The sequence below is a fragment of the Amblyomma mixtum genome, chromosome 2 (assembly GCF_055824585.1).
Source record: "Amblyomma mixtum isolate Tamu chromosome 2, ASM5582458v1, whole genome shotgun sequence".
Lineage (NCBI taxonomy): Eukaryota > Metazoa > Arthropoda > Arachnida > Ixodida > Ixodidae > Amblyomma > Amblyomma mixtum.
In genome coordinates this window covers 104,379,563-104,407,426 of record NC_143013.1, presented here as the reverse complement: position 1 = coordinate 104,407,426, position 27,864 = coordinate 104,379,563, and the positions used below count along the sequence as shown (strand labels likewise).

At 47.1% G+C, this 27,864-nt stretch overlaps 1 protein-coding gene across 2 annotated transcripts; it reads left to right on the top strand.

Moving 5' to 3' along the window:
* The first annotated feature begins 431 nt into the window (after positions 1-431).
* LOC149360370 (uncharacterized) lies at positions 432-26,446 on the top strand. Of its 2 annotated transcripts, XM_089572302.1 has the most exons (5): positions 432-612; positions 15,351-15,502; positions 16,167-16,237; positions 22,315-22,401; positions 26,255-26,446. In XM_089572302.1, the coding sequence occupies exons 1-5, from the start codon at positions 511-513 to the stop codon at positions 26,374-26,376; spliced, it is 534 nt and encodes a 177-aa protein (XP_089428428.1). In that variant the 5' UTR covers positions 432-510; the 3' UTR covers positions 26,377-26,446. The 2 variants fall into 2 exon arrangements, with proteins under 2 accessions (XP_089428428.1, XP_089428429.1); XM_089572303.1 differs by lacking the exon at positions 22,315-22,401.
* Positions 26,447-27,864: the final 1,418 nt, after the last annotated feature.

The following is a 27,864-nucleotide window of genomic DNA, read 5'->3' as shown; positions in this document are numbered from 1 at the left end:
ACTGTTCCATATATGGACAGATACTAGTCAACTTTATATTCAGCTTTAACCTGTGGATGCGCTTTGATGTCAGGAGTTTTTCCTAACATTCGGCGACAAAAACAGTAGGCATGACGAAAATAGATTCAAGAGCATAGCCCCTGTCAGGCGATGATGAATAGTTTTGTTTTCTGTGGTCCACTGGTTTCCACGCGAAAATTTTGTGGCTGCTAGTTCTGCCACGTGCGTTCTCATTACAGGCCGAAGCCTTTTTTAAAGTTATTTTCCTGACATTCAGCCTCGTGCAGGTAAAATATGGCTCATATAGGGCCTCGTCCCCGCACATCCACTATGATTTTGAGCAATGCCAAGGCCACGCCTTGACAAATATGCTTGGTATAAAAAATACTTTTGATTGCCACCCACTTTTTTTTATTTCAGGCACGCTCTACGCCTTGTCATGTTCGTCTTCTTTCAGGGCTATATTAAAGCACGCTGGCAAGAAGTTCGCAGAAAGACGACCTGGACAAGATGAATGTGGTTGACGGCCTCCTCCGGCTCTTGGGAACACTTGCGTTTCCCTCATTCGACGGAAATCAAATAAAGGATGACGCACCAATGGACTCCATCAGAGTAAGAAATACTTTTACTTGAGCGTTTTAGCCTTAGTCATCAAAGAGGAAAGGGAACCCATTGCAGCAGAAGATTTTCTGAACAGTTTTGGAACTGCACTGAGGACAATTTATTTCACCACCACTTTTCTGTAGGCAATATTCTGTAGTTGTAACTATTTCGGCCACTCTGGCTGTGTTTGACGCGTGCTAGGCGCCATATCGCTTAGGGATATAGCAAATGCCTCCACAGAATTTGTATTTCAATTTGTTTCCAATTAACTTGCTGATTTTCTTACAGTTAGCAAAGAAAACAAACAACTGAATTCCGTACTCTCTGTTGTAAAGAGATGAACAACTGTAGGGTGGTGCACATTTTGATGAAAACTCTTTGGCAGAATTCGACAGCTGAGTCATGCTGCGAATAGCCTTTCTGGAACGTTAAGCTGCCAAACAACACCTAACACGACCAGCATGAAATAAAATCAAAATTTCTAATACTGGGGCTCAATAAAAATACATCCTGGATGGTAAGGGTGAGCGCTAGCAAAATGCGGAGAGGGACGACCACACAGGACGCAGGACTTCTAAACAATGGTTATTATGACGCATTGGTCATCTGGAGCAACATGCATAGCGAAAGCTTCAATAATTCCGCGTTCCGTACTGGTTGTACCGCACTGTAAATGCACCGCAATGCTAAGAGAAACACCAAGGTTATAGGCCGTGCTAGAAACAGAATGCAACGCGAAATTGTCGAAGCTTTTGCTGGGTATGTTTTTCGAGATAACCAATTCGTCAGCTCGCATTCGGTCATGTTACAGAGAATGGAATTAGACTAGCTGATTAACAGTTAATTATCTTAGGCTGTCGTAAGTGTACGTGTTGATCGTTTTGATTTTTTTTTCGTTTTTCGTTTTTTTCTCGTTTTTACTTCCTACTTATCACTTGTTAGCGCGCTGTGCTCTTCACTTTTTTGCCCATGATATGACGTTGATATGTGCATACTAATGTTTCTTCAGACAATAAACAGTTGTTAGACGCCCTTCATGCTGTGTTTTCGTCCGTGTCCGTGTTTTTCTAGCACTCACAAATGCCCTCAAGGGTGAAATAAAAATTAGCGTTAAGTAGATATGTTTAGTTTTCACGCAGTTTAATATTAGGTGAATTGATTAGTTCAGTGCGAGAAACAGTTATCTACAAGAAACTAGAAACACACAATGCAATGGTGCAAGAGAGAACTCTCGCACAATAGGACAATTATAGGAAAATTCCAGGAAAATCAGGGTAGCGCTCGCTGTTCTTCTTTCCCTTCAGCGCGAAACCAGTCGATCCAGGTGGTGATGGATAGAGAACGGGTGGGTAGGAACCCGACTGCTGAGCAGCCGGGCAGTAGAAGAGGCAATGGGCCTCGTCGGCATAGATACCGGGGCAGTTGGGACAGGAAGGGTCTGATCGATAGCGATAGAGAAAGAGGTGGGACTGGATGATTACTGCATTCATTTCGATGTGCAGAAGACGGCGAGCCTCTGTATGAGGGGGAGGGTAAAGGCGTTTGTCGAAGCGGAGCTCGAGGTAGACCTTTTGTGGTGCGGCGCACAGTGAGACTCCCACCGTCCTCCGAAGGCTTGGGCCAGGGGATGAACGGCGCCCGGAAGAGAGTGTCACGGGCGATCTGATGGGCAAGCTCATTGCCGTCTATCACTGAGTGCCCAGGAACCCAGGGGAGGAAAACGGTGGAACGCTGCAGTGCGGAGAGGAGACTGCTCGTTTGACCTCCTGTTGGAGAGAAGGGGTTAGAGTGCGGTTCTGTATGTGGTGTATAGCGGCTTGTGAGTCTGAATAGACTGTGCACTCTGGGAGAGAGTGAAGGATGGCAAATGACTGAAAAGCATGCGCAACGACGAGGACATCGAGGGACAGTGCGTCCGGAGGGCATAGATACGGCCGGCTGGTGTGAGTTTCAGGAGCGGGGAGGTGGGATGGTACAGGGCGTAGCCGCATGTACCTCGAGAAGCCATGAAGGAGGCATCCGTGTAGGCGGCACCCTGGGTATCAAAGAGAGGGGAATGGTGCTGCGCGGCCGCATGACGACGGTCGGCGTGCAGGAAGGGGGACATGATGGTCGGGAGGGGGAGGATACGAAGATTCCGAGCAGGAGTGAGAGAGAGAGAGAGAGAAAAGGACGGATAGGCAGGTAGGTTAACCAGGTGATGTCCAGTTGGCTACCCTGAGGAACAAAGGGGGAAAAAAGGAAAAAGAGCAGCAAGGAAATTAGTTTTCTAAGTGTCCAGCGACCACTTGAGGACTTGCGTATAATCAACTTAAATGCTCGCAGCGTAGTAAACAAAACCGAACCTCTCGAGGTTTCTTTACTAGAACATGACCCACACATTGCCGTCATAACCGAGACGTGGCTGCGGACTGAAATAGCCGACGAGGATGTCTTTCCTAATTGTTACCAAGTTTTTCGTAGGGATCGGCCTTTCAGGGGAGGTGGCGTTGCAGTCCTAATTAAAGGCCACATACAGGCTGTTCTCTTGGAGGAAATTCCCGGCCTTGAATGTTTGTGCTTAAATATCTCATGCTGGGGCCATAACATCATTCTGATTGCCATTTATAGACCTCCTGATGCCTCAGCTCATTATCTGTTCAAACTGGAAGAGCATATGTCTCGGTTCCAAAGAAGCAAATTGCTACTTATTGGTGACCTAAACCTAGCAGGCGTTAATTGGGAGCGTTTTGAATCCCTTCCTCAAAACAGCAATAACTTAAACAATGTACTTAACATGATGTTAACGCATGACCTAATTCAAATAGTCCAGGAACCGACACGTGTGCAAGGAACTAGAAAATCTGTATTGGATTTGGTATTTTTGGCTAGAGGGTTACCTGAATACACTGTTGAAGTTGTGGAAGGCATCTCTGACCACCTGCTTGTCAGTGTTCCTTGCTCATTGTCGCTTGCACTCAATCTAATAACCCTGTGAAACGTTCTTTCAAAGACTACTCACGTGCAGATGATGCATCCATTATAGAACATTTGGAAACATGCCTGATCAATTTTAATGATACTGATTTGAACGCACTTTGGCGCCGCTTTAAAGATATGTGCCACTACTGTATAGATAAGTTTGTGTCGAGCAAACGTAAACTTGTTCATAGAAAAACGCCGTGGATGACGCGTGAAATAATCCACTTAAAGCGAAAGATAAAAAGGTGAAAGAAACGGCGCTTGCATTTAGATCATTTAAAGGACTTAAAGGAAGGGCTTGCACGCGCAGTACACTCTTCGAAAGAACACTATTTTAATACAGTGCTTCCAAATTTCATTGTAGAGGAACCAAAAAAGTTTTGGAATTATGTAAGCGAAAAAAGAAACCAGTGTCGCAAATTTTGGTTGGTGGTTCTGTAGTTACCGATCACGGGGATATTGCGCACCACTTCAATGACTTCTTTCACAGTGTGTTTTCAAATTCCGGTGCTTGTACATCCAGTGACGCAGTGTTTGACCTCTGTGATGTAAATTTTGTTTTATACCCTGGCGTAGTTTCAATGCTCCTGAATTTAAAAACTAAATCATCATGTGGTCCCAACAACCTTCCTAACGTCTTCCTGAAGCGATATGCTGAATCTGTTGCTAAGTTTCTAGTTATTATATTTCGTATTTCATTACTTCATGGACGCCTACCGAGCGACTGGAAGATAGCCAGGGTTGTGCCAATACACAAGAAAGGTGACCGTGCATTATTACAAAATTACCGTCCAATATCACTTACATCATCATGTTGTAAACTAATCGAACATATTATTGCCAACCAGATTAATGAATTTTGAGATGCGCACGCAGTCCTCTCTAATTTCCAGCACGGGTTTAGAAAAGGATACTCAACAATTACACAACTAGTGACAGTTATACATTCACTCGCTTCATGTCTTGATAACAACGGCCAGATTGATGCAATATTTCTTGACTTCAGCAAAGCTCTCGATAGAGTTGCCCATGACAAACTGATATTAAAACTCAGACGCATTGGCCTCCCGGAAATTTTGATCATATGGATATCAAATTATTTAACCAATCGCTACCAATTTGTCGCAGTTAATGAGCAACAATCAGGTTGCCTTCCAGTCGGCTCTGGCGTGCCTCAAGGAAGTGTGCTGGGGCCATTATTATTTTTATTGTATATTAATGACATTACCACTGAACTTGATCCGAATGTGCAAATCAGGTTGTTTGCGGATGATTGTGTGCTCTTTCATGAAATAACTTCAATTGACGACCAAATTCATCTTAGCTCCTCTCTTGCTAAGATTTTTGAATGGTGTGAAACGTGGGACATGCAACTTAACACTGATAAGACTGTCTTTCTTCGCTTCTCTCGCAAAAAAGCTCCTCTTTCTTTTAACTACAGCTAGGTTCGTCGCCTTTGCTGGAAGAGACTAAATATAAGTATTTGGGTGTCACACTTACTAACACTTTATCATGGAATTTATATATAGATAACATCTGCTCTTCCGCACTCCGCAAACTATACTTCTTAAGACATAAGCTTAAAACTTCTCCCCCTAGCGTAAAATTACTTGCTTACAATTCACTGATTAGACCGAAACTCGAATACGCATGTGTTGTCTGGGACCCGTTTACTAAAAACAATATCACTCGCCTAGAAAAGGTACAGAGAAAAGCTGTAAGGTTTATTTACTCTAAATTTTCCCCGTATGACTAACCCTCTGAAATAATGCAGGTTAATGGTATTCAATATCTTGCACAACGAAGAAAAAATTTACGTTTGGAATTTCTTTACTTGCTTTGGAAACAAGAATTAGCTATTAACCCTGCCCCATATCTGTCGCTTTCAACGTCGAGGTATACACGCCATCATCATCCTAATTCTCTGACGCCGCATTTTTCACGAACAGATTTATTCAAGTTTTCATTTTTTCCTCGCACAGTAACGGACTGGAATGATTCTTTATTGCCTCTCGCCACACTTTGATGTTTACTAACTATATTAATATTGTTTTGTTTGTCATTTTACCCACCCTGCTTGGACCTGTATAAGGTTTGCAGTATTCAATAAAGAAAGAAAGAAAGAAAGAAATAACCACTGACCCTAACGGGTAAGGAAAAGGAAAAGCCGGGCAAGCCACGAGTCACGATGGAGACTGAGAAGAGAACAGAGAGGATGGAAGAGGCCTGTGGCAAAGAGCTTAGCGGTAGAGGCAGTATCGAGGCTGCAGGGCCCGCTGTCAAACTCGATTGCCCTGTTGTTGGATAAATGCCGCTCATAGAGCACGTTATCAGACAGACATGGGAAAGAGGGGTACCCCTGGAGGACTCCTACAGTTGGATGCACAATTTTTTCATTACCGCGAAGAAGAAGCATCGTTTAAGGTGATCTGTCGAACTTTTTTAAATAAGCTGGTATTTCGGGGCGCGTCCCTTTCTTCCCTATACCTCTTAGCATGGCTTTCACGGTTACAGAGGTGAAAGTTTTAGCTAAATGGACACAGGTAAAGTAAGGTGGCCGACATCTGTACGTGGGCCTTCCCGGTGCCTCGGCTTCCCGGTGCCTCGGCGGTGCCCGCAGCTCGAGTTACGCGCTACCGCTCTAACCCCATGTGCCTTCTGCATTTTGACAACTTGAGAACACTGGTGCGCGCGCTTTCAATCACGGCGCGCGGATAACTTCAGCGTGAGCCCCGTTAATTAAAATGTAAATCAATCATTTGCAATGTTCAGCTTCATGTGCTACTTCGGCGGTCTGGATCTACACCAGAAAGAGTTTTACTTTGGAAAAGCTACCTGCCTACGTAACCTGCACACATTATCCTAATATATCATTTAAGTTGCTGAAACATACATGCAAAAAACTTATATTATGCCCAGGATATACAAGGGTTCCAAAATACATTGACAATAAAATTGTGTTCCCTCTGGAAGTTACTGTGATATCTCCGTTACGGTATTTAGAGTAATGAAAATAAGGTGAGTGGTGATTTGAAATATATGCCTAGGTGATGGCTAATATTAAGCCTCCTCAAGCGGTATTTCTACGCACTATCTGAATATGAGTTATATCCATGTCCATGTTTTCATTTCTGCTTTCCTCCAGTCGTGGGCCGCCGCGGTGGCTCAGTGGCTATGGTGCTCGGCTGCTGGCCCGAAAGACGCGGGTTCGATCCCGGCCGCGGCGGCTGAATTTCTTTGGAGGAGAAATTCGAGGCCCGTGTACTGTGCGATGTCAGTGCACGTTAAAGAACCCCAGGTGGTCGAAATTTCCGGAGCCCTCCATTACGGCGTCTCTCATAGCCTTAGTCGCTTTGGGACGTTAAACCCCATAAACCAACCAACCAACCAGTCGTGGCATTTACTTTAGTGGTGCATGCTTCAAAACGATTTCTAATGTGTGTATATTAAATGTAACATAACAGGATATTACCTTTCTGTTCCTTTTTTTTTAGTTGGTAATTTTATGATGATTTTTGTAATGTACTGTAAGGCAATGTACAATCACGGCCGCTCAATGGAGGCGCACTTGGTGCGGCCCGCCGCGTCGCGCCTCAATGGCTGGGGAAGCGCGTATTGGGAGAAGTTGAAGTTTCCGCCGCTATTCTCCGCGGGGGCGCCACCACTCCGTGACAAGCCGCCGACGCGGAAGGAGTGCGCTGGCTGTGTTGGCGTGTGTGTTTTCGCTGTAACTGCTCTGCATGACCGCGTGGTTCTGCTAGTTCTGCGTGCTTTTCATCGGTGCCTGTGTCGATAGCGTCCTAAGCGCATGCGACACCATTCCACGCAACTGCTGCGTGCCGCTGTGCACCACAAACGCAAGAAAAGATCCGAAGATAAGTTACCATGAGTTCCCGCAGAAGCAGCAAGCTATGCAACATAGTGATTTCAGCCCTTCATCCCTATATTGAGCAATGTCTGGAGTTGATTTGCGAGAGAGAAGACCGCAGTCACACCGAGGACCTCTGCAAAGCCTTTCTAACCAAACTAATGCGACCACTGCTGACCGATTTGGTAGAAAACATCAATTTACGGTGGAAAAAATCATACTTGCTCATAAACCGCTTTCGAGGAAAGTTCTTCGCTTGTAAAATAGGCTTGAATTCCTTCGGTGCATCACGTGGCTTCAAAATAAAACGAAAAACATTGGCTGAGCCTGCTGTCGTCTGGTTGAACTGGCTGTCTTGTTGTTTCTTTTGCAACTGTTTGTGTCAGCAGTATATTTACGAGGGTAATCCCAAAATTGAGGTCTCCAAGGGGCTGCGGCCGCAGGGAAACTATATGCGTGGCTGCTCGCTATACTGCTGTGTTCATTGTTCCCCGTCTTCCAAACAAGCCATGACTCCGCGCGAAAGGGACTGGCCCGGCAACCATTTGAAATGGAGCTCCCGTTTGTCACTACCGCCAGGAGCGAAGTTCACGCAAATGGCGTGCAACCAATCGAAAATTATCGCCTGATGACGGAAGTGTACGGAGAGTCTTGCATGGATGTTAAAAACTTCCCCAAGTGGTGTAGGAAGTTCGCAGCTGGCCGCACTTAAATTTACGACGAAGAAAGAAGCGGGAGGCCGTCAATTTTTGATGAAATAGTCGCGAAGGTCGAAGAAATGATGCAGCAATAACGGAGGATCACACTCGATGAACTGTGCATTTTGGTTCCTGGCGTTTCTAGAAGCACTATTCATAGGAGTTTGTCAGCAAAGTTGAAATATCGGAAGCTGTGCGAAAGACAGGTTGCGCGAATGCTCACAGACGACCATCAACAACAATGCGTTGACTCCTCCCGCGAATTTCTTCCGCGTTCTGGAGATGAAACGGAGATATTTGCATTTTATTGTTACCGGTGATGAAACCTAGACATTCCACTTCATGCCTGAGACCAAACAAGAACCACGTGAGCGGCGGCACTCATCGTCGCCCAAGCCGCGAAAATTCAAGCCAACACAGTCTGCCGGCAAAGTCATGGCAACTGTGTTTTGGGATCGAAAATGGGTATTGTTGGTATAGACTTCTTGGCTCCTGGCACCACAGTAAACGCGGACAGTTATTGTGAGACCCTTAAAAAACTCAGAGGGGCGATTCAAAATCGCAGAAGAGGAACAACGCTCGCCCCCACGTTGTCTGTCAAAGCATCGCTGTCCTAGAACAGTTTGTATAGGACGTCATCAGCCACTCACCCTACAGTCCGGACTTGGCACTAATTGACTACCACTTCTTTCCAAAGCTAAAAGAACACCACGCTGTAAGGCGCTTCACTGATGATGACGAAGTGAAAGATGCGGTCAAACGCTTCTTCAACGGCATAGCGGCGAGCTGGTATGACATGGGCATACAAAAACTGCCCCAGCGTCTGTAAAAATGCATAGACCCCAACGGCGATTATGTGGAAAAGTAGAATAATGGTGTCCCTTTTAAGTGATTTGTAATTTGCTTAAAATAAAGATATCTTTCGATTTATAAAAAAACTGCAGTCCTTAATTTTGGGATGACCCTCGTACGGGGTGGTACCCACTTGAAACTATTTCCAGCGAAAACGGAGCAACAGGCTGAACTATAATGCTGAACGTTACGACCTCAAACGTAAGTTTACAAAAAGTGTATGTTGAATAAGTGGCCCGAAACCTTGTCCCAAGTTCAAGATTGTAATATGTAATAAGTTATTACAGTGGTTGAAACGCCCGTCACTGAATGGGTGACCGCTCGGCGAAGCGCACTTCTGCCTCGATTCTCACTGTAAAAGCACGTGCGATTTGGAAAAGCGCAGTGATGGTGACATGCCGCTATCACGCTATCAATAGCAAACTTGCACACGTGCAACGCAGCTCAGAAAGGCTAAAATTATAAAGCGCCTACCGCGCGGACGCCTCAACGAAAGCACTGCCTCGGACGCTGCGCACAGCTCTCCGCTCGGACTCGTCCCGGAGCGGTGGCGCTGCAGCGGTGGCGATGAGAACTAGGCGCAATACTGCTCTTTCGGGCGACGCGACGGGCCGCACCCAGTGCGCTCTCCATTGAGCGGCCGTGGTACAATTGAGAGCGGTAATTCTGCCCGATTGTAGTTTTCTGCTATTAAGTCAGCTTTACGCTAGTTCTCTTTAGGCTTGGCGGTGGGGAGGATGTAGGGCAGATGTCCTTGAGCAAACACATACTAGGCGCTTTTTTAACTTGTTGCAGATAGTTATTTTAAACCCTGCGTGAGATACGTCGGTCCGGTCGGTTCAGGTGAATTGTTCAGCAGATACTGTAGAAAAACTATCGATAGTGATACTAGCGATAGACTATCGATAGTATTATCGCTAGCCTACTATCGATAGTGTTGCCATCGATAGTATTACTAGCGATAGTACCGCTAACGGTAGCAACACTATCGATAGTTAGTTGAGTTTATGGTGGTTTAACGCCCCAAAGCGACTGAGGCTATGCGCTATGACTATGTATGACTATCGCTGTGGCTGGGGCTATCGATAGTGAAACTGTCTATGGTAAAACTATTGATAGTAGCAATATTGTTATTATGCATTTGTTGGCCAGCGATATAACCAAAACATCTGCGATACCTGATTGGTTTCATGGTCTCATGAGACTTAACGTCCCAAAGAGACTCCAGCTATGAGGGATGCCGGAGTGGAGGTCTCCGGGTAAATTTCGACCAGCTGTGGTTTTTTAACGTGCACTCGGACAGTTCGTAAACATGCCTGGAACAGCACCAGATGAAAGAACAAACAGCACAAGTTGAGCTGGCTCACATGACACAATCTTGCACTGCAGACGTCGTCTTGCTGACGTAAACCTGCAGAAATGCTTTTCGCACACGTGCTTCGCAACTAGGATATTCGCGCGCTAAGGTTTTATCCAGAAACTTTACGGAGGCAACATCTGCAGAGCTCGGTGACGCGCAGGCCGCGAAAACGGGCGAGTCCTGTCAGTCAGTTACTCATACCATCACCTCCATACCACACCCTTGGGAAACCAAGTTTAGGGTGTGGTGGTTACGCGTGGTTGATTTTGTAGAATCGATAGTACTATTTATAACAAGTAGTATCAATACGGCTATCGATAGAACCAATAGAACCATCGAAAGTACTTCGATAGTGCTATCGATAGTGTGCTATCGATAGCACTATTGATAGTCTCTTTTGCCATCGATAGCTCTATAGTGACTCAACTATCGATAGTACTGTGGATAGTTTTGCATCACTAACAGCAGGGCGGACATTAGTACGGGATAGAACTAAGTGATTAAACGATTAACTAACTAAAGTTAACTAATCATCTCTTTTACTTTAAATTTTCTGGACGAACATTATATTAAGAAATTTAAGGCAATTAACATAAATCCTGAGTACAATTTGTAAACTTTCTTCATCGGCAATGCAAATGCATTGCCGATAAATATTTAACGTCAAAAACATACACCTTCTAGCCTGTAATGTTAGCTTCCCGCAATGCACAATTTTAAAATTACATTGATAGCATTTTTTTGATGAGATAAACAGGGAAGCCGTTTGTCTATTTTATGCCGTAGAAGCCGATAATGTGATTTCCGCGACAATGCTACGCCAAGCGAGGCCTTTTCAAAATGCACTGCGCGAAGCAAACTTCATAAGCTAAAGAATGCATATTTTCGACGTTAAATATTTCGGAAGGCATTGCCGTTACTCTGCTTAGTTTCTATGTTCACGGCCTTATATTTCTGAAGCTAACGTTGACCCCTGAATTAAAAGTAATAAAGTTGATTAGTTAATTTTAGTGAATTAATCGCATAATCCCCGACATCTTGCACGTACATTATGTCAGCCTTGCTGAATCATTCCCCTGAAGAAACCACACCGCTGTATCTCCCGTAGTTCTTAAAATAATGATCTGTAAACAATTAAAAAAACACCCAGTATAAGGTGCTAGCATTGGCTGGCTGACCAGGCTGCAGGCATTGATTCCGCCCTCATTGATTCGTCTGTGCGCTTTACGCTCCAACGTTTTTGTGTTGCTTTGTCGTCGCTTGAAGTTCAAACTTTATCAAAAGTAGACGCACGCTCGAAGGGGTGTACTTCTAAGCTGTGCAGGTCAGAACTGTGAGGGAGTCAGCGCCTGTCACACGTAAGAGATTTGTAACGATGACGATGCAAAATTATCTGCACAACATCGAGCCGAAGCAAAGGTTTCTGGGAGGTATATTTCTCATGCGAGCTGTACATTGTCGTCCTTCTCTCGTAACCCGCCGTAACGTAAAAATCACCGTAAAATGCTTCAAGAGTGATTTCGACCCGATGATTCACAACACAGGACATTATTTTGTCCTAAGTACTGACAAAGACCACCTCGCCCAGTGTAGCTAGATTCTCTGTTCTTTGGCTGAAGGTGAAAACATGGCGCGTAACGAACCATGTACTTATACTGTTGTTTCGCTGTGAAGTAGCCCGGGAGATTATCCGTCTCCCAATTAATAATATTAATTAGTTTTTTCGGAAAGAAAATTGCTCAGTATCTGTCTCGCATATATCTCTGGACGCCTGAGACACGTCGTAAGGGAAGAGATAAAGGAGCGACTGAGAAGAAAGGAAAGAGGTACCGCAGTAGAGGGCTCCGGAGTAATTTCGACCACCTGCAGATCTTTAACGTGCACTGACATCGCACAGCACACGTGCGCCTATTGTTGAAAAGCAACACTACCTAGGTGTGAGCGATTTCGCGGAGCCCCGGAGAGCCCCACTGTGCATGCGCGAAGAGCGAGTGTGAGACAGTTACTGCGTAATTTCCTTTCCTCAAATACAATTTTCATTTTCTTCATTGTGGCCGCTCTTTCTCTCTCTTCTTTCACTCCGACTTCCTCCCTTCCTCTACGGTGCGGTTCAGGTGTCCTCTGAGATGACAAAGAGTTACTGCGCCATTTTCTTTCCTCCAAAACTTTGCGTTCAAAGGGCAAGGCATCGCGCCGAACGGGTGGTGGCGTTCCGTGGCGTTCCACTCCTAAAAGCGAAGCTTAAGCGTCATTAATTAGCAGTTAATTGTTATTTAGTAATTAATCGCTAATTAGCAATTTTTTTTACTTAGTAATTAGTACTTAACTATGCGTGACGTCACCAGTTCCACAGAGGAAGTCATAGTGGTGCTGAAAACGCTTTCGCCTCTGCGCACTTCCGACAGTCAAAGTGCCTCCTGAGATGCCGCCGCCGCTGCGAACCAAAATGCGCCGCTCTCGCAGACGGTTCCTGGGCGAGAACTGTTATCACAGAACTGTAATCGAGAACTGGAATGGAGAATTGTTATCACAGACTCTCACCGGGCCTGCGAACATTGTCTTGCGGGGAAATATCACCTCTTGCCTCCCAAATTCTAAGACGCGCTCCCACCGATCCAACTCGCACAAACGTGATCTGGGCTCCTGGCCACCAGGGTCCACAAAGCAATGAGGCCACTGATGCGGCCGCCCAAGCGCTCACACACCAGGCTCCTCATCCTATCTCTCCTGGCTCAGAAGCTCATAAACCGCTTCTGCGGTTCCACGAAATCCCAATTCATTATTGCGACAGCCGCCGTCTCTATCGGGCACCTGCCAAGGGACTGAGTAAGGCGGAGCAGCGAACTCTGCGGCGCCTGCAGACAGGAACTCTTCTCTGTCCTGTCATAGCAAAACACTTTGATCCGAACACAGATGGGCGCTTCCCGCTCTGTGGAGAGAACTGCGATATCTTTCACATGGTGTGAACATATACTCAGAATCCTCACCTTCCCTCACCCCGACCTGAGACGCATGGTAGGCTGCCCTCCTCACCTGCTCTACGCTGGAGTCCCAAAGAGCTCTAGTAAAGCGGGCGCGAGACGAGGCCTCGTCGTGAGGTGTCCCGGACTAAGGATACCGACCATGCAGGGGGGTTTTCTGACCCTCAAATTCTCTTTGAGTATCAAAGTTTTCACCACCACCGCGGCGATTGCCGCGCCGTAGCTTTCTCAATTCTACTCGGGATAGCCATTGGACAAACCACAGCCAATTTTGTATTTCGCTTCCATCGAAAGTAAGGCCGTTCAATGTTTTGGATTGGTGGACGACTGCGGTCGCGTAGCATTCGCCATGCTGGGAGCCGGAGGCATTCATGCAGAATAAGCCGGGTTTCGATCCATAGTGGCGGGCCAGGGCTTCCGCCCGCGCCAGGTGCCGGCCATTATCGTCCTCACGGTTCATGTTCGCGGGGAGAAGGCACACGTGGAGGGCGCATCCACACTGGGATGGAATACGTACGCACTCTTCTATGAGAGTGGTGTGTTGCATAGATAGTCGGCCAAGGAGGCGGCCCGACTATGTCTTCGAGAGACGTGTGTATTGGTTAGTCAAGTGGGCTTCCCGGAGCTCCCGAAGTTTGTGTTCACTATGCTCAGCCCCATGAGGCACTTGTTGGAGGTGTTCGCGGGGCGGTCCAGAGCCCGCTTCATAATTTTGCGGAGGATGACATCGAGTGCATCTTCGTCTCGCTTCCGCAGGTGGAGGTACGGAGTCGAATATAGAATTCGACTGGTTACAAAGGCATACGCCAACCGCAAGGCGTCCTTATATCGTACCGCCCGTGAGACCGTGACATAACACACGCGGAGGAGGTCGCCATTGCGTTGGGTGCACCTGATCCCACTTCGAAAACAATAATTTCTGACTCGCGAGGAGCCTGTCGGAATGTCGAGCAGGGCTGGGTACCGTACCTAGCCTACCGCCTTCTACAAAACAGCGTCTACGCCGGGAATCCCGCTCACCGGCATATCGTCGGGGCTCCTACCCACAGGGGCCTTGAGAAAAATGAGGCAGCTTACGCCGCCGCCCGCGCACTCTCTCCCCGGACATTCCCCTGCGATCCCGACGATCACGAACTCGAATTCATTCCAGCTTACTCCTTCAAAGACATTGTTTTGTTTTATCAATCTCGCCACGGTATTAATGCCCGCCCGTGTAAATTTCTCTCAAAGGCGGAGGGGCGGCTTCTGCTTCGCCTGTGTACTAATACTTTGATGTGCCCGGCAGCTCTCCGACCCTACTTTCTCGGGTAGCTGTCCGCACTGTGCGGAGAACTCTTCGCACATCTACCAAATGGTGTGGGCTTGCCCCCCCCCCCCCCCCCCCCCCCCCCCCAGCCTTGCTAACTCGCCTGACCCCAACCCAACCCGGGAGGACTGGCAGGCGACCCTGCTCAGCTGCTCTGACCTGCAGGCCCAACGGGCCTTAATCGGGCGAGCCCGGCGACGGCCGACGCCACTGGGGTCCCGAACTAGGGTCCCCCATCTTGTACTTGTAAGGGCTGGCCCCCATTGGGTGAGATCATGCATAACCTCCTTAAATGTATCCGTACGAAATGTTTTCCACCGCCACCATCTATCGAAACGCTGCCGTTGCGGTCGGGTTTGAACTGCGTCCAGGTTAGTATTCTATACGTGTTGGTGGAGGGTCATGGTGACATCAGTGCCCAGAATTTAGGAGAATCAACACAAAATCACTCGACTGTGTTCGTGTTTCACGAGCTTAGAGCTGGATTTTGTGCCCTGAATTTCTGAGAGTTGTGAAATTTTTCGTCTTATCTTGCGAGAATGCTATTCGTATCTTGCGTCTCGAGTCGTTCACAAAGAAAACCAGCTGCAGCCTTTTATTTAATGCAGTCTCGCTGTAGGCATTTCACCTTAGCCCTGTTTCCTATTTCCTTTTCAAGTATTTGCGAATGCAAGGAGTGGCACTTGCTTCGGCGCTTTACAGATTTCGTTTTCTTTTGCAGATTGCTGAAGCAGTGCCACATGTAGTGCTACTTGAAGCGAACACGAAACTACCAATGCTAGAGTGTGTGGCGGCTGATCTTACAGCAATCAATGCCTCTGCTAGGACATTCACCTTCACGTGGCATTACAAAAGACAAGATGGAGAACCGCAGTGAGTGTGTAGTTCTGCGCACCTTTTTGTCGGTTAGAAACTTCGGCAGTACAACCACTCTGCAGGGACGAAATTGAAGAGGGAATGTGCACTGATATGGCGTGTAATTAATCAATTAATCTTCGAATACTCTGTTCGAAATGTTCGACTGCTGTGTTAGAAAGTGACTAAGGATGATTAAGCTGCTGGAATTTAGCGCGGCTAATATGCCCGCATCACAGCCAGCCACAGTGGTGCTACTGGCACTTGTTGTTTACAACCCAACCTTGGATGTGTTGTACGCTGATGAGGTCTGCTTATTAAGGGCAGGGTTACCAAAGTCGAAGACTTGTGCTCCAGTTTGATTTTTCTATCTGGAAGTCTATAACGGATAGAGCGGCCTTCTAATTTCACAAATTGCAGCACATTTCAGGTGAAACACATGGTACTGGAGTGTTGTACTATCGACGCCATTTTTTTGCAAACTGAATTAAAAAGTATCTTGTTGTTGCAATTAGTGCGAACACGTTGATATTATAAAATTTTCTGGTGACCAAGTGTTGGGGTTGTATTAAGATATGTCAAGTCGAACACGAATCTCAGGATGGGCTAGCGAAGACAATTATAATCCCTTAGTTCTCTTTAAAGCACAAAATACGGCTAAATAACTACTTTTCTTTTGCAGGGCAGACGTCGTCGTGCAATACTTCGCTAGCGAAGAACATCCTGACAAGGGTATTTGTTTTATGAATTCCGGTAAGCAATATTCTGAGTCTGCACAAATGGCGCAACGTCACAGCTGTGCGAGAGCATAACTTTTCATTTGAAGAGCAAGCATCGAAGCTGCATATTAGCTATGGCTGTATCTTTGGCAGAAAAGCTGGCAGAGAAGAACACAGCAGCAAACCGCCCTGTATTGGAAACGATATTCAGTGAACCTATGCCCACAAGGCTAGCACAGCTATCAGCTGATATAGACTCGCCTGAGGCCTACAGCATGGGGAATTTTTACTAGCTTCTGAGGCTCCCACAGCTTCCAGAACACTAAGAAACGTCGTATGATTATGCGCGCGCCTCCGCAGCACTACTTGTGTGGCCCACTGGGGCAGACGCTTGTTTGCGAAGCAGGGAGTGTCGTAGATTTCACTCTCTGCCGCTGATCACAACGCCACGTGTTCGATCTTAGCCGTGGCAGCAGTATTTCGATAAAGTCTTTGTAGAAAATCTCTGCTGTGATGTGCGACATCGGACGATAAAGAATGTAAGGAGGTCCACAGGAATCATGAACCCTCCACCATACGACGTCCCTCATAGGAAATGTGTTGCTTCGGGTAGTTGAACGTAATACTGTTAGATCTTTGTGTAGTAAAAGGTTTCTTAATTTAATTCTGAAAGTTGGCATTGACTTTTATTCTGTCAGCAGGGCACACTCCCAAATTATTTTCAAGGGGCCATGCATGATCACTTAAGAGAAAAAACACACTCCAGCACTGACGTCGGAGGGCAAAATTTATCATTACCGCGCTGGTTGAAATTTATTCCCTGAAAGCTATCTGCGGCGCTGAATGGTTTCCCGAGCTGGAATGAAAACAGTACAGCGAAAATTTAACTAGTCTCACTGCAAGGAAAACTCTGTCGTTGTGCGATCGTGCAAATTAAAATCAAGGAGAGCAAGCTCATATACGTGCAATATTTAATTGGTTCGAAAAGGAAGGAAAATTTTGTGCAATTTTTTAATCATTCATAACCGCATAAATTTTTGCGTGTACGTAATGGAGTATTTCTGTGCGCAGTTTATAAAGTATTACCGCTTTATCTATGTGGAATAACCAGCAACTGAAAAGACGAGGCTTGGTAATTTTTTTTTCTGGGCTCAAGAATTTTGCCATGTTTAACGTTGTCAAAAGCCCCCTTCAGGTCCAGGGCCAAACTAGCCCTGTCCACCGGATTCTCGAAGGGGGGTCGATGACTTCCCTATTGATTTGGAGCAGCACGTCCAGCGCTGATAAATGTGGCCGGAAGCCGTACATTGAGGGCGGCAGAAGCTCGTGCTGTTCCAAATAATTGGATAGCCTTTGCCTCACTTCCGCCTCCATGAGCTTACCGGCGCAGGACGTGAGCGGTATTGGTCTCAACTTCTTTATGCTTATCTTTTTACCGCGCTTGGGGATCAACGTCACTATGGATGTTTTCCAGTCGTTCGGTAACTCCTCCAAGTCCCAGCATTCCTTGATGTAGTGCGTAAAATCTTCTAGAGCTTAATAGTTTAGGTTGGCCGTTAGCTTGCCATCTCCCGGTGCCGTCCCTTGCCTCATCTTCATCAGAGCGGCTTTGATTTCCTCGACGGTAAATTTTGCGCCCAACTTTGAATTTTCCTCTCCGGTGTATGTCCTTATCTCCTCATCATCTACAGTCGTACATAAGTACCTTGCTCTCAGTTAGTCGGTAAGTTGTTCGTCTGTTCCTCCAAAAGTCGCGGAGTGCCCTCCTTAATTTCTGCTCTGTTCGAATTTGGTTTTATTAGGCTCAATGAGACACCTGAGGCAGCTCCATGTACCTTTCGTGCTAAGGGTGCCTTGTAGAGAATCACATTTAGATATCCGGTTGGTTTTGGCTAAAGACAACGCCTACTCTTCTTCTTGTTTTGTTAGCTGGGCAATTCTTATTTTAAGCTTACGGTTATGTTTTTGTTTTTTCCATCTCTTAGAGATCTCCTGGCTTCCCACAAGTGTAATAGGTGGCTGTCTACTGCCGAAGTGCCGTCAGAAGTCTGAAAATCGCGCGTGAAATGATTTTTGGTTTCAATTAGGGTTCTGGCCCAATCCTCATAGTGCTGGGGTTTCTACTTCCGTGAACTTCGTCCAATCGGTCAGGCAAGCCTCTCCTCTCCTTTTCAGTAATTTATTTGATTCTAATGCGATTTGTAGGATGCAGCGGTCACTGCCAAGAGTTTTCTTCTGTAGTGCGCCATTGGTAATTTTAGCGTTCCGGACTAGCGAGAGGTCTGGACACGTGTCTCGAGAGGCGCTATTTCCTATTCTAGTCGGGTACAGCGGGTTCGTGAGGGTGGTTAGTGCTGCGTCGGCTATGGCTGCGGCTAACTTCCTGCCTGTTCCGTCCTCTTTATGATATCCCCATTGCTAGCTGTACGCGTTGAAATCACCTACCATCGCTAAAGGCGATGCGCTCGCTATTCGCTTCGCTTTGTGAAATATTTCGTCGAACGTGGCTTTGCGTAGTTGCGGTCTGCTATAGATGTTCAGAACGAACGCACCTTTGCAGGACCGTTTGTTCGGTGGGAGCTGGAATACAATGTACTAGATTTCTTCTCTCAAATCCAAATCTATCGTTACAGCCGTGCATTTTTTATGCACGCGGATGCAGGTAGACTCGTTTGGTGGGTACTGTATGACGTGAGTTTGGCGTCTGTACTTACGTCTTGTAAAGCTATTACTTCTGACGTTCCAACATCTCAACGCATTGTTGAAGCGTTTCTTTATGGACCCCCTGCAATTACAATGTACGATTTGTAATTTCTCTTTCTCGCGTTTAGCCATATTGAATAAGTTATGCGGCCGGCGTTTTGCAGACGTCCCCTTCTTGGGTGTCCTCCTCTACTATGCACGCAGTAAATATCAACGTATGATGAACCCGTCCATCTCCCTCACCCTAGCCGGACAACGCATCCCCCGTGTTGACTCTTGTCGCATCCTGGGTATGCCACTGACCTCCAACACTTTCACCTCTGTCACCAATCAGTCCATACGAACATACCACTCAATCACACACTTACTCCGCCGCGTAGTCTTAAAACATGCCGGCCTCTCCGAGACACATGCCAGCCGCCTTGCTCAAGCGCTGGCCCTGAACAAATTCCTATACTATAGCCCTTACTGCCCCCTTACAAGTACACAACAAGACAAACTAATCCGGGCCCTTAATACACTATACAAAGCAACACTACGACTCCTCTCTCAGGCTTCTACAGACACCCTGTACAGGGCAGGCCTTTTCCATTCCCTTCCAGCCCTCCTTAATCTGCACCGGGAGAGACAAATCCTCCGCCTGTCCAGTTGATCAGCGGGGCGGTGGATACTATCAGAGACTCCCTACGAACCCATCTCTTTCCCAGACCCATCGCAGTCTCCGATCTACTCCCCTAACCTCCGCCTCGCAACCATTCCACGCAACATGTCCGCCCACACACACGCAGGCCGTCGTAAGGCATACGCATACAACCATAAGCCACCCTTGTACGCTGCGGCGGTGGCCTACACAGACGCCTGTCTCGTGGAAACCGTGGGCTCCACAGCAGCCTTGTTCCTCCACCTTTGCCTCTCTACAACCAGCACTCACACAACTGGCCCATACACCTCCCCACCCTCCAAGCGCGCCCTAGAAATACACGGGATCGCCGATGCGATCGCACACTTTGCCACCCTATGCTCCGCCCCCCAATACGTTGTCTATACAGACTCGCAGGCAGCTCTGCGTGCCTTCCATGAAAGAGCCCTCCCTTTTCCTACCCGGTGGCCTTAGATGCCGCCCTCTTAGCATTAAGGCCACGACCGGTGACTCTTCGGTAGATCTCTGGTCACAAGGTCATCGCCGGCAATGAGCTGGCTCACCAGCTTGCCTGCGATACTATACACAAGGCGCCGGGGATCCCATGGACGAGCCCACCGACGGAGCAGGCAGCCAAGGCTTACAGACACACTGTCGATGAATACTACAGGCAACAAAAATTGGACTTAGATGATTTACCACCGCCACACCGATCCTCATTGATCCGTGAAGCTCGCATTCTTCGCCGAATACAGTTTAATCTCCTGCGTACACCAGCCAAACTTTATCTGTGCCGGCACACTTCCACACCTCAGTGCCCAAACTGTCCACACACATATGCAGACATAGAACACTGCCTTACACAGTGCCACGTAGCCTTCCAGACCCCCGCCTATCCTTTCCCGCCACCCCCACCGTGGCTCATCTGGCTTGGCTCCCTGGATCTAACACTGCAACGCGCCCTCGTCACCTTGGCCCAGGACCTATTGAACGCCTAACATAAAGGCTGTTAATAAAAAGTGTCACACCACGACCACTACCCCTACTATGCGTTTACTGCTCTTCTTGCTGGAAATTTTAATGATTCTTGATCTAGGCCCTACGGCGATTTTCTGCAATTTCCTGTCAATTTTCATTTCGCAGGACTTGACCTTGTAGAGAATTGGTTCAACTGAAGCTTGAATAGTCTTTTTTATCGCCTCCTGAATATATTGTTCTACGTTTACTTTCAATTCCGCAAATTGATCCTCTATTTTCCGCTCAATCTTTTGTTCGAGATTTAGATCTATCTGAGTGATCTGAAATAAAGATTTAACTGCGCTAAAGGGTTAGGACACCAGGGAGACACATTAACTGAGTGATCCGCGCCTCATCTTTTTTTCTAGGTTTTGCTCGATTAGAGCCAACCGCGCTTCAAATTTCTGCTTCAGTCTCGCTTCTAGTTGCTTGTTTTCATCTCGAACAATTTCTCTGACCTCTTGCTCGGTTAGAAAACCAAAGTTCGCCAATGCGTTCGTCTTGTTTTCCGCTCCCGCCTAGGAAAGGCTCGAATCTTCCTCTTCCATCTTCTCCTCCGAAGAAGAGGGGGAGATGGTCATCGCGAGTGTACGGCACTGGCTCGTCATGGCGTTCAGTGCTTCCTCTAGCTTTTCCAATTCCAGTTTTAGTCCTAAATTTTCTGCCCTAAGCTTTTGATCAGCCAACGAGGGGGGGGGGGGGGGGGGGACATAGCGACGCTGCTCCAGCTCACCTCGGTATTGTTGATGGTGGCGCTGGATGTGGCGGCAGCAGTAGCCGGCGTCCCGTGGTTATTTTTGGTCATGGCTGCTGGGCGATTGCCTCCGCCGCCTCCTCTCGGTCCACCGGGTGGGGTGGTCTTGTTTAACTGGTTGGTGCTGTTTGCATTAAACTGGCATCCTCCTACATTGGCTCCGGCGGCAGCGTTGGAGTTGGGGTGTCTGTATTTCCCAGTGCACCCCTTGGAGCCCGTGAGGTTGGATTCCCCGCACATAAGGCACTCAGGCTTGCATTCGTGTCCATCTTCTGGGTCGTTCTTTCCGCAGGCATGGCAGCAGTTTTGTTTTGGTTTTGGGCAAACGTCTACTCTGTGTCCGACGACGCCGCATCGGGTGCAGGCCGGGGTTGTCTTCCGGTAGAGACGGACCGGAATAGCTTCACCCCCGTAGAACACGTTGAAAGGCGCTGTGCGCCCCTCGAACGTGAGCGCGGCGACGTTAGATGGCGTGCCGGAATAGGGACTGCCACCCAGTTCAACGGCCATTCACTGCTCCCTTTCCCAATTCAGTACAGTGCTACAATAAATATTTTGTCTTGCTCCTCCTCCTGGGCTCAAAATAGGCAACGATAGTTTTTGCATGTAAATTGTCGGCCATTGCACCAAAGAGGCGAAGCTTAGAAATTTACATCTCGGCTTCTGTTTGCGCATCCATTAATTTCAGCACAGACATCCTCCCTACTCGCCGCGGTGGCTCTGTGCTTAGGGCGCTTGGCTAATGAGCCGGAGTTGGGTACGAACCCGTCCGCGGCGGCCGCGTTTTGATGGCCGTGAAACGCAAAAGGCCGCTGTGTGCTGTGCGATATGAGTGCTCTTTAAAGATACCCAGGTGGCCGAAATTGTTCCGGAGACCTCCATTACGGCACCTTGTTCTTCTTTCACTCCTTCCTTTATCCCTTCCCAGTTGCTGCCCCATTTCATTTCCTCACAAACCAACTGCAATTTCATCGTCCCTTTAAATCTTGTGTTTCAGATCTGTCTAACCCAATCCCGTCCCAGACACTTTACAGCGATTACAAGAGTTGCATTATTTTGAAGCTGCCTGTCAATTCTCAGGAACGTGAGTAAACCTGCCATACTTTAAAAAAATATTTTCTTGTCAGGGCATCCAGAAGGCTGGCGAAACCACCAGCCAGACTTCTTGAAAACTCAGAAGAACGCTCATGAAAATCATAACAATTAGAGAACTCGTCGCATGAATCCACCTGAAACATTTCGATCAAGAACACTTCGCGCAGATATTAGCTTGCACCTAACTACTTAGCTAGTAGCAATGAAATATTAGCTTGCGCTGCTGATGCTTCTGAAATCAATGTGTAGATAATTCGCGATTCTTGGGATTTAGTCGATTTTACGGAACTATTTCGAGCTAAGTGGGATACCGACCGGAAGGTCTGCATTCATAGTCAAAATTGTGAAAGGCATTCTTGGCCTGACAGGTGTGGGTTGCTTTTTGGGCAGTAGAAATACATCTCGCCTTTGCGCACCCCTCGCTTTCTAGGCAATGTGTCCACTTTGGAACTAGCTTTTTTTGCGGGCCTATCTGCTCTCATCCACTTCATACTTTCTTTGCCGCTAACTCACTTTCACTCGGTTTTGCTGCCGTCCTCCCCGTCATTGCTGCTGCTACCCATAATAAACTTGTGACCTTTTCTATAACGCACAGAGTGCATGTGTCATCATCGTAGCTCTGAATAGTGTTGCGAATGCGGCAGAGGCGACTGAGGTAGGCGCGCTGGTGAATGCTGCCACTGTAATTTTGCAAATCCCAGCCCTTGTTCATAGTTCTCGCCAATACTATGATTCCTGTGGAGGTGAGGGGGGGGGGGGATTAGCGCCAGAAGGCCTTTAGTTCTTTTTCTAAACGTCGTGAGCAAAACATCGCATCTATGTTGAGCACATCATACCGGATGACCGATTTGTAGTAGCGCTCCGCTTTATTTCCTTTTACCAGAGATGTTACGTACTGAACTGGTGTACGCCGTATCAGACACATAACTTGACATAAAAATCCAGAGGTGGTTACGGTACTGCCTAATGCGAATTTTGGGCACAGCTTGAATTTTGTATGTATTGAGGAAGAAAATTTGGACAACGCTTAAGCTGCTATAAAAGGGTACAATGAAAATTCCTGTCGATTTGTCGAACAGGACCTGGACAATATCTCACTCTACCAACGCTCCACAGTGGTGTATAACAGTGCGCTGCAACCCTTGCCCGGTTGCGGCGTCCTCACCGAAATTTGTTGTGTCAGCATTCACATTTCTTACGAGCCACGCGGTCCCAACACGCCAGCACACGACATTTAACGCTCCTGCTCAGCGACCACGAGGCGCCCCGCATCCTAACTTTCTCCTACGAGCGTCCCCCTTGACAAGCCACGATGCTGCGCCTTACGGCTGCGGAGTCCTAAGGAGAAGCATCTTCAAGCAACACGCCTGGACTTGTCGCAAGAGGCCAGACAGCGAGACGCCGTTTCCTCCTCTCCCGGACGCCACCGCGCGCGGCAAAATTTGAAGCGGTTGGCCGCGCGGTCGCTGGTTGGTCCTTTCGGACTGCCGTCGAGTGCTGCCTTTGGATTGGCGAGTTCTGAGGGGCCACCGTTCCTCAGGCTATAAAAGCCCCAACGCTGCAGCTTGGAAAGAGATGATGACCGAGAGGCGCCGACGATACGAGACGCGTCGGCAAGGCCCTCCCAACTCTGCAGATCCGCCGAACCTCCGACGTATCAATAATCCAGTTATCTCATTCCTGTATACTTAAGTCTTAAAATAAATCAGTTTTCTTTATTCGAAAAGAATCCGGCCACTTCTTGCTAACAGTTGCTTCCTGCGAAAACGCGTTTCTTCGTGCTTTTATTATTGCTTCAATCAGGTAAGCTAAGGGCACAAAGTACGCGTTCTTGTTTCAAGCAGGCTACCAGGCACGTGCACCGCACATTCAGTGTTCCGCGTGCCCGTTGGGTGGTGTGGTGGCTGAGTGGTTAGAGGGCACGGGTACTGAGCCGGAGAGTCAGGGATGAAACCCGCCCGCGGCGGCCGCGTTTCGATGGAGGCGAAACACAAAGGGCGTCCAGGTGCTGTGCGATGTCAGTGCGCGTTTAAGGTCCCCAGGTGGTCGAAATTAATCCGGAGCCCTCCACTGCAGCACTTCTTTCTTCTTTCACTCCAACCTTCCTCCCTTCCCTCATGGCGCGGATCCGGTGTCCTCTGAGATGCGAGACAATTACTGCTCCATTTCCTTTCATTAACAACCAATTTCCGTGCCCGTTCCCACGGTGAACAGCATGGACTCTACACCGGTCCCCATAGACACCTATGTATGTGCTGGTTGACGGTTCGAATCCCCATTCAAAGCTGACTCGAGTGACGATCTGCAGTATTGCGGTGCATCTAACGTTCATTGGATTATAATCAGCCAAGCACCTGTGCGGAAATTTAGGGGCCGACAATCTTACGCAAAAGAATCGGCACACTTGGGCAAGGCAGTGCGGCGTTTTCCGTAAACCTTCCATTTTGTGCCGCCTGATATGGAGGGGTTGCGGGAGCATCTGTCTGCTTTTGCATCGACGGCAGTGGCTTATGCGCACATTGTTGCTGTGCACGTTCTAAGCGTGACGGCTGTCTGTAAACGCGTTTAGGAAGTCATCATTCAACAACCCACGGAAATTGAGCATCTCGTTTTAAACCTTCCATTTTCGTCTTTACTCTCTTCCACACTACCATATCTCCTGTCTTTTCATTCTTGCTCTTCCTTCACTATCATCCTACTTTCATCTTTCGACGTGCTCTTCGCTTTGCTATAGCTTTTCCGGTTACACCCACAACGACGACGACGCGCACGCTGAGAACGGGCGCCTAAGACAGCGTTCTAAAAGGAGCCCTTCCTCTTGTATCCGCCGTTAACTGCTGTTGAACTGAAATCTTTGAAAATATATCCGGGGCGTTACTGGTAAACCACAGATGTTTAGATTAGCACAGGGACATAATTTCAACCTCGCCATGACATGTCTTTTGTAATGGCAGCATAGAAGACGCCGTGAAATCCGGTGCCTGGAGAAGAATCTGTTTCCGGAATTTCTTGCCATTACCCCCCTCCTAATCTAGGGAGACACTTCCGACCCCTCTGGTTTTTCTATCCGCATCACCTGCCGCGGTGGCTCGGTGGTCAGATCGCTCGGTTATCGAGTCGATATACCACAGTTCAAACCGAGCCGCGTCGGCCGTGCTTCGATGGAGGCGAAATGCAAAAGGCGCCCGTGTGGTGTGCGATGCCAGTGGAGGTTAAAATACACAGGAGAAAAGGCATATCCTTCTCTATTTCTTTTCTCACTCTGACCTTCCTCTCTCCTCTTAAGGTGCTGTTCAGAGATCAATCAAGAAGCGAGACAGTTATTGCGTTTTTTGTTTCCGGATAACCAAACATTCTTTTCTGTCCTCCTCAGTAGTAGGCGCAACGTGTCTAGGGTTGATCTTCTGTGCAGGGCGGTGCCTAGCTGGAAAATAAGCGTTCCTTACTAGCGCTTACCAAGTAAGCGTAGAAGAAGAACCCTTATACTTCAAGTTATCTGAGGCATATGAAATAGTGTTGAGCAGTTTTGTCAATTATTCTAGGAATTTTAACCAGCGTTATTTTTAAACCTGGCATTTGAAAGCCTCAGTGAATGCATCCTAATCAATGTTTGTTTAAAATACATTGAGCGAAAAATATGCGTTGTCCGCTTCTTAAATTTAAGTATTTTCGTTAGTGTATAAGTTTCCGTCAGGAATATTTGAAAAATATAATTGCTCAAAGCGTGACCATACGATTACCTACTAAAACAAAAAAGAGCTCAGAATACTGCTTTATGTAACAGTGCTGTAGTAGCATGATATTATTATAATAAAAATGGTACTGATTTCTGTTCCTTCTAGTATGCTTGCATTGGGTGGCACCAGGAAAAGTAAACGCGGTCCCCGAAGCATGCAGCGCTGCATTCAACGAGAAGTGTGGTGGTGGTGGCGTATTGTTGTACAAGGATGATGTCTGCGAATGAAATAATGAATCACATAGCATTAATGCCTTCAGAGGAGACTAATGGCAAGCAATGTATCAGATTCATTTTGTAAGAAATAAAACAGAAGGTAACTCTGCTGTGTATACAAAAGACTGGTTTCATTTCTTTTATTTTTGGGTATACCCTCAATAAAGTACTAAAGAGCATGAACATAACATAGCATATCGCTATTTATATGATTGGCCAGGCAAGCTAGTACAGGGTGGTGTTGGTCCTTACTGAGAAGCTGGCAGCTCCAGTTGCTTAGCGTTGCATAAAAAAAGCTTTCCGCAGTTGGGCCATGCTGCCCATGCTTGATGTTGAGAAATGTTAAAGTTTGGATTGTCGGGGGTTGTGAACTCCTGTCCGCCGCTAACAGCTGATTGAAAAATTTTGTATGGTTAATTTCAGGCGCAAAGCATCTTGCACCGATATCGCAGATGTGACCCCTGATTAAGCTTAAATTGAAGCTACAAGCTTTCTGCGATCTCACGTTCCCAATCAGGTACTGGATTACTTCAGGTTCTATCCCGGTTTATATGGTCACGATGAACAATAACGGCAAATTCTCTCTCTCTGATTTTGTTGCATACAAATACAGCAGTTAGTAATTAACAATCCCCGTGCGCACCCATGTAACTCGAATGTAACCAGCAGTTTTCGGAAGCCTCTGCCCTTGACGATAATTTCGTCTTGCGCCTGAATTTCAGAGAGCGGCGAATGTTTCTTCGTTAGCAAAACCTTTGCAAATCTGCGCATATTTTAACCCTGTTATGACGTGATGCGTGCATTTCCACTGCTGCCTTGTGGATCATCAAGGACATTAAGATTGGTCGACTAAATTAAGGCCGACGAAGAAGACATGCATTTCTCGCATGGCTGAAGATGTGTTTGTTCTGACATCAGAATTGAGCATCGCTACCACGTCTTTTCTTCAGTCTTCATCGATGCCTGGCCAATCTCATGCAGTAGGTATGCGCCATTTAAACACAGGCCAACATCAACATAATCAACTAGTCATCCAGCAGTAGCACAAGTACAATTTAGCCATTGTTCCATTTCCCAACGACCATCATTGGCATACTCTGCCCTATAGTTCATAGATGTAATGCAATTCATTCGACAGAGGCGGATTGTGTTGCAACTAGGTACGTTCTAGGGACACTAGTTCTTCTGAATCCTGCATACTATGAAGTGCCTTAAAACCTAGTTCTGATACGACATTCTGCCTTGTTTATAAATGTCTCCAACATAAGAACTGGACACCGAGTGTACACGTCAAACGTGCATGCGGCAAATTTGTTTTTTTTTCTGAGACCTCGCTTGTTATGTACCGAAGAAATAGCGAGTTTTTTTATCTATTAACTTCGTCATAAATCATCATTAATCTGACCTCTGGCTGTAGACTCTGTAATAAGCCAGTTTGCCAGATCTGAGCCACAAATGACCATATCAAATTCCGCAACAGCTTACCTTCCGACGTTTCCA